The 17,902-nt window shown below is 52.2% G+C and overlaps 1 protein-coding gene across 9 annotated transcripts in view; it reads left to right on the top strand.

Annotated features, from left to right (window-relative positions):
- Positions 1-17,902, top strand: part of TMEM63C (transmembrane protein 63C) — a 79,773-nt gene that overhangs the window by 42,142 nt on the left and 19,729 nt on the right. For all 9 annotated transcript variants that reach the window (XR_004271767.1, XM_032287766.1, XM_032287768.1 and 6 more), the window contains 8 exons: positions 3,050-3,087; positions 8,518-8,660; positions 10,989-11,037; positions 13,466-13,574; positions 14,753-14,826; positions 15,473-15,553; positions 15,662-15,785; positions 16,532-16,665. Coding sequence is in view for 8 of the 9 variants with exons in the window: in XM_032287766.1 (XP_032143657.1) it covers positions 3,050-3,087; positions 8,518-8,660; positions 10,989-11,037; positions 13,466-13,574; positions 14,753-14,826; positions 15,473-15,553; positions 15,662-15,785; positions 16,532-16,665 (752 nt within the window). In the remaining variant the exon portion in view is untranslated. The remainder of the gene's footprint in view (positions 1-3,049; positions 3,088-8,517; positions 8,661-10,988; positions 11,038-13,465; positions 13,575-14,752; positions 14,827-15,472; positions 15,554-15,661; positions 15,786-16,531; positions 16,666-17,902) is intronic.

Genomic DNA, 17,902 nt, shown 5'->3' with positions numbered 1-17,902 from the left:
GCTGGGATTACAGGTGTGCGCCACCACACCTGGCTAATTTTTTTTTTTGAGATGGAGTCTCACTCTGTCACCCAGGCTGGAGTGCAGTGACACAATCTCGGCTCACTGCAGCCTCCGCCTCCTGGGTTCAGACAATTCTTCTGCCTCAGCCTCCCGAGTAGCTGGGACTATAGGCATGTGCCACCATGCCCATCTAATTTTTGTATTTTTAGTAGAGACAGGGTTTCACCATCTTGGCCAGGCTGATCTTGAACTCCTGACCTCGTGATCCACCCGCCTCAGCCTCCCAAAGTGCTGGGATTACAGCCATGAGCTCTTGAACATTCTTAACCCTATCTGTAATCATCCCTCATCTGCAAGATCAGTTTGTGTGTCTGTTTCCCACAGTGACAGGAGCTTGGGTTTGCTCCCCACTGCACCCCATATCCAATCCGGCCTGCCACGTACTTAGCACCTGGTAGGTACTTGGCTGTGCGAAGTAAGCAGAGCCACATTCCTCCCATCGTCATCCCTCGAGAGACTGGGTCCTTCACTTGCTAGGATCTGCCCTCTCCAAAGTGCGGAGCCTCAGACAAGTGACTTCATCTCTTGGAGGCTTCCTGGGTAGAATGAGGGCAGCAACACCTACCTTGCAAGGTGGCTCGCAGGTTTATTTTTAGAAACATCACTTTTGATTTTTTTCTTGTTACAATGATAAAAGGATGGTTTTATTTTAAAAAACCTAAGAAGATAAATCATTATGGCAGCAGTGAGGAGGACAAACTGAGGAGGGCGTAAATTAAATTAGACAGGGAACAGGGAGTTCAATGACATGGCCCCACAGTGTCCAGCCGGGATGGGGAGCCCTCAGCCAGGGCCAGGTGATATGGGTAAAGAAAATGGGTCTCACCATGCTGCCCTGAGCAAGTCAGGTCAGGTATTGTTACCCCCAGGTGGCAGAGGCCCAGATAGGTGCAGTGAATTGACAGCTGTCACTCTGTCACGTCAGCTGAGCTGGCTCCTGGGCACTGTGGCCATGTGTCTGCCTCTCACATGGCTGTTCAGCTGCTGAGCTTTCTGAATGGTTTATGTCTTCAGAGTGACAGCGTATACTCAGGGGAATGTGTGTGTGTATGTGTGTGTGTGTGTGTGTGTGTGTGTGTGTGTGCGTGCGCGCACACACACGCATGAGAGAAAGAGGGAAGAGAAAGAAGAGAGGAGAGGAGAGGAGAGATCCACACGAGATATTCATGACCTTTCGTTGATGACCCGTCCTCTGTCTATTTCAGTATACACCTGTGCCCCTGTAGTGGAAGGGGCAGAAACATTCCCAGGAAGGTGTGTCCCCGATGGTGCCTGATCGTGAGGGGCCATCAAGAAAGCTACTACGTGTTCCCTTAGTCAGTTGCACCTTGTTTGCCAAGCTGGGCAGTGGAGACAGACTCTCCGTGCAGGGAGGGGTGGCAGGACCTCTCTCGGCCCAGGTCTGCCTGGCAAGTGGCCCCTCCCTGGGGATGCTCCCCACTGCTGCTGCCGCCACCACACTTTTCCCTTCCTTGCTCTGACTCATAGCTGAACATTTAACCTTAATTTAGCTCCCCAGGACACAGCTGGAGAAACGTTCTGCCATGAACACCTGCCGATTGGCCATTGCTACCATCAGCCAACCTGACACAGGGAGGGGGATTTAGAAAGTGGGACTTCTGCCGAAGGGAACAAGGGACTTCTGTTTCATTTGTGCCTTCTCAAAAGGAAGCAGCAAGGTCAGGCAAGAAAGAAACAGATGTCTTTTGCTCCCCTCGGCGTAAAGCCCACTTCTGAGTCCCTTCCCTGGTTGGGTTGGCTGACAGTTGCTTCCATTTGGGAATACCCCTTCCCCAATCCATGTGGTTCCGGAGGACTATCAATCAAAAGGTCTGCCTGGTTCACAGAAGTGCACGTGACCCAAACGGGGCAGTCTAGAGCTGTCACCTCATGGAAGGTTTTTCTAAGTCCTCTGGGATCCCAGAAGGAAGCAGACCCAGGGTAACTTCAGCAGCTACCAGAGCTGGCAGCTATTAGAGTTGCAGGCCTCAGCCCCATCTCACACACCATTCCAAAGACCACTCTCTCTAGTCCCCGTCCAATCTCCCCATGACCAAGGCCACCTTTCCCCACCACCCAGAAACTTCAGACAGCAAGACCCCAAGAGAAAGGTATCAACAGGACAGGACTCTCAGGCGCAAGAGGAGAAACCAAGCTCAAACTAGTTTTACATCAAAAGGGTAACTTGCAGCTCAAGTGTGGGAAAATTCATGAAGAGTACCTGCTTCAGGCATAGCTAGATCCAGGAAGTCTAGCAATGCCCCCAGGACCCCCTCTCTTGTCCTTTCCCTCTGAACTGGTTTCTTTCTCAGACAGGCTCTCTGCACATGGCATCAAAGATGCCACCAAACCACTCCAGGCTTCATGGTGTTTACCAAGGTGAAGTAATTCAGAGGGAAAGAGACTTTCTTCCTTGCAACATCCATATCAATCCCCTTAAGGGATTTTTTTTTTAATTTTAATAAGTGGGATCTTGCTGTGTTGCCCAGGCTGGACTCAAACTCCTGGGCTTAAGTGATCCACTTACCTCAGCCTCTTGAGCTGCTGAGATTACAAGTGTAAGCCACCATACCTGGCTTCCTTAAGGAAATTTTAATTGGACCCACTTGGGTAAAGTTCCCATTGGCCAACCAATCACTGGAGGCAAATTCCCACTGGACGGAGTAAGAGTAGGAGCCCACTGGACCACACGCATCCAGGGAAGGGCGTTTCCAGAAGGAAGCAATGAAGCACAGAGAGAAAGCAACAGACATTCACCCTCCAGCTCAGAGACCACCTTCTAAGTCCCATTTCCTGTAAGAGGAGGGCAGAGATGTCCACTCATTTCCAGGGGAACATCTCCCTCCACAGTCACCATCAGTTCCCAACTGAACCTTTAGGCTCTTTTTCCCAGGAAGGAGGCCCCTCAAATGACCTGGCTGCCTGCAGAGCTGGGCGGGGCAGGCCAGGGCCTGGGTTTCTCACAGTTTCTCTCCTTCCCCCCCAGGGCTTCTGTTCCTGGTTCTTCAACAGCATAACCATGAAGTAAGTGCCCGGGCTCTACCAGCTTATGACCTTGTTGCTTTGGGGGTGGGGGTGGGGGAGTGGAAGCGCCTGGAAAAATAAGCAGCCCCCAACCTGGGACGACAGGGCCTGAGCTCCATACCCTCCCACCACATCGGCCCAGCACCGGTGAATGATGCTTTCCTGGGTTACAGTTGGTGAAGTGGGAGCTGGGCCTAGCCCACTGCCCCTGTTATCTCTGCCTCAGCCCTCTATTAAAAGGACCACTGAGTCCTCTATTAAAAGGATCACTTTTAGTAGCTGAATCATTACTTGCATGCTTATAGACATGCTTCTGTGAACTCCACACCAGGAAAAAGAAATCCTTCTTTGTGTTATCCGCTTGATTCCTGTGACCATCATTCAGTATATCATGTGTTCGCCCTTCTGCCCAAGCAAACACATTGGGCAGAAGAGCAGGCTTCTCTCGGCCTCAGTGCCCAGAGAGCAGAGGGGCAGCCCTTGCCCACCTCACCTTCTGGGTTTTTTGAATGCCAGACCCCACTTTGCAAACAAGCAGACCCCAAGTCACCTGTTTTCTCCTGCAAGCCGACCTCAGGTCACCTGTTTTCTCCTGATTCCCCAACCAGAAGCATCTGTTCTTCTACCAGCCAGACACTTGAGCAGAGCAGACACTTTCCAGAACTCTATGTTCCCACTGGGTAGGGTACACACATGCACACTTTTACATACATGCACACACATGCACATGTGCACATAGCACTACCTCCACCTCAGACTCCACACACTTACGGGCTCTCCCTGAATATGCTCCATCTGTTCTGCTTGCCCATCCTTTAAATCCTTCCTCCCCACCCCTGCCCAAAGACTCCTATCACAGAGGCCCCTCTGTTAGGCACCCAGCATCTGGGAAAGCAGGAAGGCAGGGCATTGCACCATGCATACAGCACACCTTGACAGCAGTGTCATAGAAGATGGCTTAAAGCATTTACTGAGCAGGGATAAGTCAATCAGAGTCCCCATACACAAACCCATGCAGTCTGTCGGAGAAATGAAGGTGAACAAGACTCCCTTCGTACCATGCAGAGTGGGAGGGTTATAATTGCTATGCAAAAAGCATTTGGGGAAGGGAGAAATGAATTCCAACTGGAAAAGTCTAGTTTTGCGCTGGGCATAGGAGGACAGGAAGAGTTCCAGCAGGCACGATGTGGGACGTGGAGGGCACATCAGAAGTGAAGGACTGTGTGAGCCAGTTTGTTGCAGAGGTGAGTAGGGTGTGCACAGACATGTTAAATCTGGTGTGGCTAGAAGCAAGGTTTTGTAGTAAGCGTGGCAGGGGAGGGTAAAAAATTGGGCTAGAGAAGGATCAGCTGGAATTTTTTTTTCTTTTTTTTTTTTTTTTTTTTGGAGACGGAGTTTGGTTTTGTACCCAGGCTGGAGTGCAGTGGCATGATTTCAGCTCACTGCAACCTCCACCTCCAGGGTTCAAGTGATTCTCCTGCCTCAGCCTCCCTAGTAGCTAGGATTATAGGCGCATGCCACCACACCCAGCTAATTTTTGTATTTTTAGTAGAGATGGGGTTTCCCCATGTTGGCCAGGCTGGCCTTGAACTCCTGACCTGAGGTGATCCACCTGCCTCAGTCTCTCAAAATGCTGGGATTACAGGCATGAGCCACCCCACCCAGCCTCAGCTGGGATCTTGACTGGCATACTGAGAATCTTGGGCTCTCAACTAGAGACAGTAGGGAGCCAATTAGTGTTTTCAAGCAGGAAACTTGGAATGATATATGTGTGTAGACAGAAGTATGGAGGGTGAATGGCATTAGAGAAAGTCCAAAGTCAAGGTGAGCAGTTAAGGAGGCTCTTCCAGTGGTTAAGGAGGGTGATGCTGGTGACCTGATCTTGGGCAGTGACCTGGAAAGCAATGGTAGGGGAAGATGGGAGGGAGATCATGAGGCTACAGTCAGCAGGTTGTGGCCTGTTTAAGAAAGAGGGGAAAATTGAGGTCTGGTTTCTGGGGAGGGGAGTAATGCCATTAGGTGGGGGAGGAAACACAAAATGATGAGATGTAGTCAGGGCAAGTATGCAAGCTGAAAAGGAGCTGTTGGAAAAACAGGATTGAAGCCTAGGAGAAAGGTCAGAGCTAGAGATTTCAACTGGGGAGATGGGGCATGGAGGCTGTAGCTGAAGTCATGGGAGCAGATGGGTCACCCAAGGAGGCAAGACCAGAAGCGGCCCAAGGGAAAGCCTGATTGAGGCAGGAGGAAGAGGCATCCTCTGGGACTGGAATCACTGAAGCCAGGCCAGGATGAGGCTCCCGCCTAGGGAGGGGCTGCCCAGCAACCTTAGTGCTGCAGAGGTGGAGTGGAAGAGGGGCCGAGGAGAGGACATTGACTTTGGTGAGTTGGGTCTCTTTGGAGAGCAGGCCTGGGTAGGATGTCCAAGACACAGAAGCAGAGAAGGACGGTCACCTTTTTCCAGAGGTGCATGCAAGGAGGGAAGTGAAGCTGTTGGAAGGAACTGGAGGGGAGCCAGGTTGGGGAACAGATCAGAGAGTGGATGCTTGGGGAGTTGTTTTATTACAAAGTAGCCAACAAGCACTTGAGCCTGGTTGTAGTTTATGGGGAAGAGGTGTGGGTGGATGCAGAGAGAAAAGGATGCTGAAGATGAGAGGAAGTCTTCAGAAAGAGGTGAGAGGAGGGGATGCAATGAGAGCAGAGACAGGGAATTAAAAAGTGGGAAGAACGGCGATTGGCTGGAAGGTCAGGGCGGGACGCTTACAAGAAAGCTGGGGAAAGGAAACAGGCGTAGTGGTGGAGGCAGGAATTCCTGACCCAGGAAGGGAATTCTAGTGCTCTCAGTGCCATCCAGTCCTGTTCAGCCTCTGCCCTCTCCACCTGATTGGAGGCTCCTGGACCTCACCACCCCCTTGGGCAGAGCAAGAGGACACTTCCCTGCTCGCCAGAAGTTCTCATCTATCCCTTCTGGCATTTCATTCTCAAGTCCAGGGAGGGAAACATTCAGCTGCTCAAAGTTAGAAAATCAAGAGCTCTAAATAATTCCTCAAGTGGGAACACTGAAAACCTTGAAGGTGTGCTTTTTGTGGTATTGTTTAAAAATAAATGTTTCTCTTTTTTTGAGCTGGAGTCTCACTCTGTCTCCTGGGCTGGAGAGCAGTGGCATGATCTTGCTCACTGCAACCTCCACCTCCTGGGTTCAAGCAATTCTCCTCCCACAGCCTCCCAAGTAGCTGGGATTAAAGGTGTGCATCACCAAGCCTGGATAATTTTTTGTATTTTTAGTAGAGACAGGGTTTCACCAAATTGGCCAGACCGGTCTTGAACTCCTGAACTCAAGTGATTCTCCTCACAAAAATATAGCTGGGCATAGTGGCACACACCTGTAATCCCAGCTACCTGGGAGGCTGAGGCAGGAGAATTACTTGAATCCCGGAGACAGAGGCTGCAGTGAGCCTAGATTGTGCCACTGCACTCCAGCCTGGGCGATAGAGTGAGACTCTGTCTCAAAACAAACAAACAAACATTAACTACAAATGCTTTTTTTTTTTTTTTTTTTTTTTTTGAGACAGGGTCTCACTCTGTTCCCCAGGTCACCAGGCTGGAGTTCAGTGGCATGCACTTGGCTCACTGCAGCCTCAACCTTGGAGGCTCAAGCGATCCTCCTACCTCAGCCTCCAGAATAGCTGGGACTACAGGCACACGCTACCACACCCAACTCATTTAGATAGATAGAAAGATAGATAGATAGATAGATAGATAGATAGATAGATAGATAGACAGACAGACAGATAGATAGATAGATAGATAGATAGATAGATAGATAGATAGATAGATAGATAGTAGTGATGGGGTTTCACCATATTGCCCAGGCTGGTCTCAAATGGCTGGGCTTAAGTGATCCACCTGCCTCCGCCTCCCAAAGTATTGGGATTACAGGCGCGAGCCACCATGCCCAACCCCAAATGCTTTTTAGTCATTGTCTTACGTTCAATGAGATTGTAGATGAATTATTTACTTCTCTTTCATATTTTCCAAAGTTTCTATGAGCATGTGTTGCTTTTAAATTGTTTAAATTGAAGTATAACACACACACGGAAAAGCGCACACCAAAAACTGTACAGCTCAGTCATCACAAAGCTAAGCCTCTGCCGCCACCACCCTGATCCACAAGTAGAACATTGCCAACACCCGACAGCTCTCTTCCTTTCCCCCAATCTTCATCCCCATTCTCCCAAAACGTAGCAGCATTCTGACTCCTATCTCTGTATCTCAGTATTGCCTATAGCTGAACTTCATATGTGAAATCACACAGTGTGTGTTGTTTGTGCCTCGTGGCTTTTGCTAAGCATTGTGTTTGTGAAGTTCAGCTATGGGTCACATTTATTGCAGTATAGTGGGGTCCCCAACCTCCAGGCCACAGACCAATACCTGTCAGAAACCTGGCCACACAGCAGGAGGTGAGCGAGCATTACACCTGTCAAGTCAGCCGTGGCATGAGATTCACAAACCCTCTTGTGAACTGCACATATAAGGGGTCTAGGTTGTGTGTTCCTTATGAGACCCTAACCAGTGCCTGATGATCTGAGGTAGAACAGTTTCATCCCAAAATTATTCCCCCACCACCACCCTGCACCCCAGTCCATGGGAAAAATTGTCTTCCACGAAACTGGTCTCTGGTGCCAAAAAGGTCGGGGACCACTGCTGTCTAGTATTTCATGATTTATATATCACAATTCTTGTGTCCATTTCACCTTGATACACATGTAAGTTGTTTCCAGTTTGAGGATGTTACAAGTAATGCATCTGTGAAATTTTTGTACATGTCTCTGTGTACATATTCATGCATTTCTTTTGGGTATAAACCTAGGAGTGGAATCGCTAGGTCACAGAATGTGCATGTATTCCATTTCAGTAGATAATACCAATTGTCCTCTAGTGTAACTGGGCCAGTGTATACACCCGTGAGAGCAGGAGAGCTCCCAGTGCCCCACATTCTTGCCAACACTTAGGGCTTTTCAGCTTTCCAATTTTGGCAAATCTGGCAGTGTGGAGTGATGTTTCAGGTGTTCCTTTTTCCCTGAATAGGGTGCTTCTCAATATCACGAGTGCTTTGTCTGATGCCTGCACCATCGAAAGCACTCGGAATGTTTGAAGAAGTAAAAAAAGGATGAATGAATGCTCTATATCAAGAGTGCCTCTGGATTCCTGAGTGTATACCTGTAACAGAGCCTCTATCTTTGATATGTCTGTGAAATTCAGTTAAAATATACTTCAGGAATAACAGAGGCTTTGAGATAGAGGGCAATATTTCCAAACAAAATAAAAACTTGGGGAGGGGAGTGATCATATTCTGCCCTTCCCTCTACCTCCCCCCAACAAGTGGCAGCCATGCTGGTTCCCAAGGCATGTCCTTGTGTGTGTCTCTTCCAGGGATGAGGATCTGATTAACAAGTGTGGGGACGACGCGCGCATCTACCTCGCGTTCCAGTACCACCTCATCATCTTTGTGCTCATCATCTGCATCCCCTCCCTGGGCATCATCTTGCCCATCAACTATACTGGATCTGTTCTGGGTAGGCAGAGCTCAGCAGGCCCCGGGGCAGCAGCTGGACCCGAGGGGCAGCCAGGCAATCCAGATGGGGCTGGGGTTGGGGGTCTAGACATCTATTTTAATCCTGCCTCTGGGAGTTTGTGGTTGTGTGAACTTGGACAAGCCACGCTTTGCTTCTCTCGTGGGGACTGGAGACGATCCCTCCTTCGTTACAGGTTTGACCCAGGGCCTGGCACACAGCAGCTCATAGTGTTAATTCGATTTGGAACTGAGTGTTCATTCATGGCCCCACTCTGGCTGGTTGTTCCTAGAGACCCTTTTATGACATGTGACCCACTACAAAGATCCCTGAACCCACTATGCCAGACATAACACCATACGTGCAGGATTTGTCTTGCAGGGCATCTACTCCCACTCATTGGAACAGGGTAAGCCCTTTGGACATAACAGCATTGTGGATGAGACTTTGGCTTCCAAAACAGAAAAATCATGGCTCCACAGTGTTTGCCCACATCTGCTTCCCAGAAAATGCCTTTGCCTAGCTAACAGATTATTTTATTTTATTTTGTTTTGTTTGAGACAGCATTTCACTATTGTCACCCAGGCTGGAGTGCAATGGCAGGATCTCGGCTCACTGCAACTCCCGCCTCCTGGGTTCAAGCGATTCTCCTGCTTCAGCCTCCCAAGTAGCTGGGATTACAGGCGCCCACCCCCACACCTGGCTAATTTTTGTATTTTTAGTAGAGAAAGGGTTTCATCATGTTGGCCAGGCTGGTCTCAAATTCCTGACCTCCGGTGATCTGCCCACCTTGGCCTCCGAAAGTTCTGGGATTACAGGCATGAGCCACCGCACCCAGCCGCTAACATGTATTTAATCTTGTATATGGCAATCAGTTTCCTGAACTTCAGTTTCCTCAACTGTCTTAGGGATCGGGAGATAACATGCCACATACCTACACAGTGCTTGATATACATAGTAGGTGCTCATTGAAGAGCCACTCATATTTCACTTAGAATCATGAAGCTGAATGGAGCTGTATGAAGGCTGTAAATGGAATGGTGCCGAATAGCACCTTAAATGCCCCAGCGGCAACCAGCTTTGCCTTGATTCCTCAGGTTTCTACCTGTTTCTCCTTGTCTGGAGCTAGATCTTAATTAATTCAGGTTAGCACACTGAGTGTCCATGCCACCAAATTCCACTACCAGAGTAACGTCTGAGTCCTATCTTTCCAGAGTCTCATCCTACCAGCTGGTATGTTGGCAATGATAATATCATGTAGGATTTTTAGACACATTTTACAAAACCTGGGGGTGTCTGAACTGTCAAACTAATACTCATAGCCAGAAGGATTTCCTGTGAATGAGGCAGTGTTGCCTTTTCTGGACATTGCCAGTGGTAATAGTGTTGCTAATTTCATCATTCTGCTCATGGCTGAATGGCTGGTGCCTTCAACAAGGATTCACTGGGTGTCCATTATGCGCCATTCGTGCCCTGGAGATACCACACAAAGAAGTGTTGGCCAGACGCAGTGGCTCACACCTGTAATCCCAACACTTTGGGAGGCCGAGGCGGGTGGATCATGAGGTCAGGAGATCGAGACCATCCTGGCCAACATGGTGAAACCCCATTTCTACCAAAAATACAAAAATTAGCGTGGTGGCACATGCCCGTAGTCCCAGCTACTCAGGAGGCTGAGGCAGGACAATCGTTTGAACCTAGGAGGCAGAGGCTACAGTGAGCCGAGATTGCAACATTGCACTCCAGCCTGTGTGACAGAGTGAGACTGTCTAAAAAAAAAAAAAAAGAAAAAAAAAGTGTTCTCACTTTTCTCCCGAGATTCCCCAATCAGCCATGCCAGGGAATAGAGGCCTCTGATGTTTTTGTTAAAAGTTGGGGACAAGGCCGGGCGCGGTGGCTCAAGCCTGTAATCCCAGCACTTTGGGAGGCCGAGGCGGGTGGATCACGAGGTCAAGAGATGGAGACCATCCTGGTCAACATGGTGAAACCCCGCCTCTACTAAAACTACAAAAAATCAGCTGGGCATGGTGGCACGTGCCTGTAATCCCAGCTACTCAGGAGGCTGAGGCAGGAGAATTGCCTGAACCCAGGAGGCGGAGGTTGCAGTGAGCCGAGATCGCGCCATTGCACTCCAGCCTGGGTAACAAGAGTGAAACTCCGTCTCAAAAAAAAAAAAAAAAAAGTTGGGGACATGCTCTGGGGAACCAGAAGGAAGAAGAGGACAAAGGCAAGCGTCTCTAGACCCCAGGCATTCATCCAGGGACCTTGAATCTGGCACGCCACAGCAACGGAGGAGCCAGGCTCAAGGTCAGCAGCTTCTTTCTCTTCCAGACTGGAGCAGTCACTTTGCTCGGACCACCATTGTCAATGTCTCCACAGAGTAGGTACCTGATCTTAACCTCCCATTCTGTTGGCTGGGGGTGTCGATGGGGAGAGGAGGTCTAACATGTCAGTTTGCAACCTGGGCACCGTTTTGCTGATAAGAAAGGTCTGGTTTCCCTGGGAACTGGGTCCGGAGTGAGATGCCAGAAGCTGCATCCTCTTGGTGGGGCAGGACTCCTGGTGCCCTGTGTCCTCCTCTGTCATGAGTAGAGCTGCCCAAACTGGCCACTCATGAAGACCTGGAGAAATGGTCCTATTTGCTTAGTGTGCCCAGATCCCAAGAGGCAGAAACCATGTCCTGAAAGAGACTGAAGATTGTTTTTCTGCCACCAATACATTCCGGTCAGCCATCAAATACCTGAGTGAATCATGGGCCTGACCGTCTGCCTTAGAGTCTCACAGCCAACTCACACCCACCTCTGCCACTAACTGGCATGGGTCTGAAGCAGTGTACCCCCAACATGAGCTTTAGCCTGATCCATGTCCACTGTTGGGGAAATGCCGTTGGACGTGCTCTCTAAGCTCCTTCCCCTCACAGGCCGAGAACCTGTGGGTTTCAACATCAGCCAACCCAACTAGTGGCCATATTAATTTGCCCTGAGCCAAACGTGGCCCCACTGGTCCATGCCACGGCCCCCTAGGTGTCTAGGCTGGGCTTGGCTGATTCCTGACAAAGCTGCAGAAGTAGTTGCAGCAAGTGTGAGCGGGGTTCACACACCCCTGCCTCACCTCACCTCCCTGCCCCGCCCCATCCCTCTGCCCCTGCACCTCTGCAATACACCTCGGAGCAGACTGGCTTAACCCAAACTCTGAAATGAGCAGAAAGGGGCTATGGCATCCCCTCACCTCTCCTTTTACCACATCCTCCCCTGGGGTTGCCAACCAGAGCAGGGATATCGGCTCCTTCCTGAGGCCCGTTGCTGGCCGGAGGTACCTACATCTTCCCAACAAAAAGCAAATTCTAGTAGAGCAGCAAAAAGCCATCAGTCTCCACGAATCCATTCTGGCAGAGAGCTGGAGCATTCTGTACAAACCACGTAGCCTTGCCCCTCTGTGGAAATGGAGGGTAGAGGCATCTAGCAGATGGCAATGGCGTGTAAGGTGCCAGGCATTGGGGATATTTTGAAACAAGGTGGCCTTTCTCTCCTCTAACCACACAGAGTAAGGTGGGCCCTATTTCTGAGCAGCAATCCTAGCCAGATGCTTTGAGATGGCATCATGTGAGTTGAAAGCAGGGATGGCAAACGTGGCCCAGGAGCCACCACTCCCTTACCCCAGGGGAGGTGCTACAGACCGTCTGGCCATCCTCTCCCGAGGCCTGCAGGTAATCCCGGCCTTTCCTCACTTGGTCTGCTGCACAGCACAGGGGCCTGAGCCGCAGCAGCTGGCAGGATGGTATTAGCAGTGAAGAATCTAAGTACTTCAGCAGCTCGGGGCTCACCTCCCAGAGCACCGCTGCTACAGTGACCTTGGTCTCAGTCATAGCCTCCTTGCTGAGCCACCCACTCTCACCCTCATTTCCCTATGAGTGGAGTGAAGATAACCACATGCATACCTACGTGCGTGGTGGAGTCTAGTAAGAAAATGCACACCATGTACTCGGTCCCACCTGGGTCTGGCCCAGAGTAAGCACTCAATAGACATCCCCACCATGAGCTAGAACCAGACCCTTCTCACCACCGATGCCCCCTTCCGAGGCACCTGAGTGTCTGGCCTCCAGGAAGGTGTTCCTGGAAAGACTTCATGTGGGCTGGGAGAGGGGGTTCCAGGGAGATTGTGATCGGTGATAGGGGGTGTCTGAGAAGACTGCAGTGGATGGGGAGACATTTGAGGAGACTGTGATGGGTGAGAAGGGAGGGTCCAGGGAGTGATGGGTGGGAGGGAGACCTGGGAGACTGTGATGGGTTGGGGGTGTCCCAGGAGACTGCGATTGGTGGGGGCAGGTCAAAGGAGGCTATGACTGAGACCAGTCGGGGGTCCAGGAAGACTGCAATGGGTTGGGGGGGGGTGGTCCAAGGAGACTGTGATGGTTGGGAGGGAGCAGGGAGCCCAAGGAGGCTGTGTGGGTGGAGGAGGTGACAGGGAGACTGCGGTGAGTGGGGGTGTCCAGGGACACTGCCATTGATGCAGGGGGATACAGGGAGACTGGGATGGGCTGTGGGGGTCTGTGACTGTGACCAGCTGAGGGTCCCGGGAGACTGTGATGGGTGGAGGTGTAGGGAGACTGATTGATTGAGGTGACCCCAGGAGACTGTGATGGGTGGGGGTATCTGGGGAGACTCTGATGGGTTGTGGGGGTCTGAGGAGACTGTGATGGGTTGGGGGAGCCCAGGAGACTAAAGGTAGGAGGCGGCCCAGGGGTCTGTATGCAATGGGCTCTGGGAACTCGCAGGCTAGCCTCACTGCTGCTGCCTCCCTGCCTGTAGGAGCAAGCTCCTGTGGCTGCACAGCCTGCTGTCCTTCTTCTACTTCATCACCAACTTCATGTTCATGACTCATCACTGCCTGGGGTTTTCGCCCAGGAATAGCCAAAAGGTAAGTAGCCCACAGAGCTGCTCCCCACTGGGAGATGGGGCCCCTCCCCACTGGGCTGACTCCTTCCAGCCCGCAGAGAAGCCCTCAGAGGGTCCAGGGAGACTGTAACAGGTGGGAGGTGCGGTTTCACCTGAACAGGGGCCAAGCTTCCTCCCTTCAGCCCTGGTAACAATCATCTAGCCCCCACCTCTCACCCTCCTCCGCCCTCTCGCCCTCCTCCGCCGTCCTCCGTCCTCTCGCCCTCCTCCGCCCTCCTCCGTCCTCTCGCCCTCCTCCGCCCTCCTCCGCCCTCTCGCCCTCCTCCGCCCTCCTCCGCCCTCTCGCCCTCCTCTGCCCTCTCACCCTCCTCCACCTTCTCACCCCCAATGAAATTTTCAGACTGGTTGGTAAGTAGCTGCTGCCCAGGTACCTCCTATCCCTGGCCTTCTGCTGTCCCACCCGGCCCCAGGGACTCTTGGACTTCCCATCCTCTGCAGACTAAAGGATTAACAAGGCCCAGTGCGCCAGTGGGGGCCTCCGTGCTAAGTGGTCAGGGCCCTGCTGAACTGCTGCTACCTAGTGTACCTGGCTCTGCCCACTCCTGCTAGGCCCATGCCTCGCCCTTCTCCAATCTCTCTGAGGTCAGAGGCCCCCTATGTATCCCCACTGTCTCAGTTTGGGTGGGGATGTCCAAGCAGACCCTAACACTTGGATTGTGTAGCACTTATTTATGGGAGGTGATCCCAGGAAAGGCCAGTAAGGGAGGGGGATGCAAAGACAACCAATAAAGGAGTGTTGACGGATGACTTACCACTGTGGGCAACTGGAGCTTCATGACCCAGGAACTCCGGGGGCTGGTGTAGAACGCATGGCCCAGAATCTTCCTGGAGGTGAGCAATCAGAGATATTTTTCCACCAACTCCCTGTCCACCATTCATGCAGGGCTGCACTTGGAGGCTTTAGCTCCTCTGCTTGCACAAAAGCTGAACATGCCCCCAAGGCCAGGAAAGAGCAGTCACAGTGTTTGAAGTACGCAGCAGGTTTTGGTGTGCAGAGGTGACCACTGAGGGGCCAACCCAACTAGCAGCCTGCTGTGAGCACAAGGCCTGCTCCCAAGAAACTGGGCCACCAGAAGACTGCGATACCTGGAATTCCCACGCAAGCACAGTCTTCTCTCTCGTTTGCTTCTTCCCACGCAGGTCACAAGGACACTAATGATCACCTATGTGCCCACGGACGTTGAAGACCCAGAAATCATCATTAAGCATTTTCAGTAAGTGGGTCGGGTGGGCTGAGGCATGGATTGCTTCCTCCTCGTAACCCCATCTGGGTCCTCAAGTGGGTACTGAGTTGGTGCAGGATGGTGGGACTGGGACACTCTGGGGGTGGCTCTTTCTAGACTCAGCTCAGAATCAGCTTTTCAGAATGGGGAGGGCTGCTGGTGCCAGAGCAGGGTTTCTGAAGTCAGGGACTTCCTGTGTGGCATGGGTGTGATATGAGCAATGAGAGTTTTCCTTACCTCTGCTGCTCCAACTACTGAGCTCAGGGAACCTTGGATCACGGCTATTTAGAACACATCATCTGGAGACATCCTGTATGACCCCAAGTTCCTAGCCCCAAGGACATCGTTCATGGGCTAATTATCTCTTTGTGAACAGCTCTCTCCTCCTGGGTTCCCCAGTGGGCAGGGCTCCGCCATTTGGCCCTGTTCTGAGTTGCGTAGGAAGGATTTGGCGGCTCTCAGATCACCAGGGTTCAAACCCTGAGGTTCAGCTTTAGGAGCAGAGATGGAGTCTCCCATCCAGGGACACCAGGCAGCTGAGCCACCCAGCCCCGAGGGCTGACATGCTGGACAGGGGGTGGGGGCAGCACATTCCCCACCTCACGGGCTGACTCAGCACTCATGTCTGTGGCTACAGCGAGGCCTATCCAGGCAGTGTCGTGACCAGAGTCCACTTCTGCTATGACGTCAGGAACCTGATTGACTTGGACGATCAGAGGTGAGACCTCATTGGGGCCTTTCAGGGTCCGGGGTGGGGTAAAAGAGGAGGATGGGACTCTGCTGGCCCCTGACCTACAGATCCTTCTCCCATTGCCCACGCTGGCAGGCGCCATGCCATGCGGGGCCGGCTTTTCTATACAGCCAAGGCCAAGAAGACTGGGAAGGTGATGATCAGGATCCACCCCTGCGCCCACCTGTGCTTCTGCAGGTGCTGGACCTGCTTCAAGGAGGTAACTAGCATGAGCATGAGGAGCACAGCAAGGGAGGGGTGGGGTCCTGGGGCTCTAGGCTCTGTGCCTTCACCCACAATGTTGGGCCCCAGGCCCCACTCAGGTCTGCTCCAGTGCTCACCACCCAGCCCCTCCCTCCCCATCCACCATGTTCTCCCTCCCTGTTGAGATGGGAGCCTTTCTGAAGGCCACCTTCAGAACAATCCAGGGAAGCTTGCTGCTGTCTCCTTTCTGGTCTTGGATGGAAGAAAGAAAAAGACCAGAGAAAATACAGCAGGCTACCGGAGGCTGCCAGGCCTCAGACTTCCAAAGAGATAGGACAGAAACATTTGAAGGCAGCAACCTGTCTTATCACCCGACCACTGTGGCGCAAAGAGGGCATCAAGACTCAGACATCTGCTTCAGGACTACATCAAAATTCTGTCAGTCCAGGAAAAGAATCACCCACTCTCATGGAAATGCAGCAACTACATTCACTTTTCTGGGGTCCACCCCAAGCCTGAAAGCCCCCTGGTCCCCCTAGCTGTGCCTCACTTTCCCCAGATCTGGGGGCAGGAGTGAGTGGCAGAGTCATCACCTCTTCTTGTTCTAGAGGTGGACCTTTGAAGGCCAGCCAGGGTCCTGGGCTCCTTGAGGTGCTTCAAGGCCGCCACAATCCAGGGAGGCTGGAGCGGGGAGGGACCTCGGGACCAGGGAGGCCTTCCCAGAGCTCTGGCCCCAGCCCTGAGGGCCGCCTGCCACCCCAGGTAGATGCCGAGCAGTATTACAGTGAGCTGGAGGAACAGCTGACGGACGAGTTCAACGCTGAGCTCAACCGTGTGCCACTCAAGCGCCTGGACCTGATCTTCGTCACCTTCCAGGACTCCAGGATGGCCAAGCGGTGAGCACCAGGCAGGCGCCCCACCCAGCCCCAAGCACGCCCCTGCTTCTCTGCACTCTCCTCCCTCACCCCCTCCAGTTTCGCCTTCTGCCTCCCCTGGGCCTTCCAAGCTCCTTACAGGAAGCTGCCATCTGGCTCTCCAGCAGAATGAGATGGCCATACCCACTCCCCCCAGCTGCTGGGGCCCACCTGGTCTTAAGGAGTGCCCAGGCTGGGACTTCTCACTTCCCGTCCTTGCTTCAGCACAGAGGTGGCCAGAGAAGCCTTTGATTTCATGGTTTCTCTTTGCCTTGACAAAAATGACATCCTTTTTTTTTTTTTTTGAGTCAGTCTCATTCTATTGCCCAGGCTGGAGTGCAGGCATGATCTCGGCTCACTGCAACCCCTGCCTCCCAGGTTCAAGCGATTCTCCTGCCTCAGCCACCCTAGTAGCTGGGATTATAGGCACCCACCACCACACCCAGCTAATTTTTGTATTTTTAGTAGAGACAGGGTTTCACCATGTTGGCCAGGCTGGTCTCGAACTCCTGACCTCAGGTGATCTGCCCGCCTTAGCCTCCCAAAGTGCTGGAATTACAGGTGTGAGCCACCGCGCCCAGCTGACATCCGTTTTCTCCCTCAGGGCGCACATGCCACTCACTCCTCACCATAAGAGAGAGTCAGGGCCGGGCGCAGTGGCTCAAGCCTGTAATCCCAGCACTTTGGGAGGCCGAGGCGGGTGGATCACGAGGTCAGGAGATCGAGACCATCCTGGTCAACATGGTGAAACCCCGTCTCTACTAAAAATACAAAAAAAACATTAGCTGGGCATCGTGGCGCGTGCCTGTAATCCCAGCTACTGAGGAGGTTGAGGCAGGAGAATTGCCTGAACCCAGGAGGCGGAGGTTGCGGTGAGCCGAGATCGCGCCATTGTACTCCAGCCTGGGTAACAAGAGTGAAACTCCGTCTCAAAAAAAAAAAAGAGAGAGTCAGGATAAAGAAGCCCTGCCTGCTCTTCTCCTGGTGCAGGCCTCCCTCACTCATAGCCCCCTCTCTTCTCTGCCCCAGCCTCTGGCAGCCCTGCCTTGACAAGGAGTGAATTCAGTCCACTCTGGAATGTTCCAGAAGGATCCTTAGCACAGGGCCAAAGTCCAGAATTCATCTCTTAAGAACTGTGGGGGGCCCTCTTCTCTCTGGGAGAGGCTGATCCTGTATAGCACTTTGTCCTCACCCACCCCAACCCTACAAAGGAAGAGCA

The sequence above is a fragment of the Sapajus apella genome, unplaced genomic scaffold, assembly GCF_009761245.1.
Source record: "Sapajus apella isolate SASKATOON/1434 unplaced genomic scaffold, GSC_monkey_1.0 scaffold20, whole genome shotgun sequence".
Lineage (NCBI taxonomy): Eukaryota > Metazoa > Chordata > Mammalia > Primates > Cebidae > Sapajus > Sapajus apella.
The sequence above is the reverse complement of the archived record's forward strand: the minus strand, read 5'-3'. Positions and strand labels throughout refer to the sequence as shown.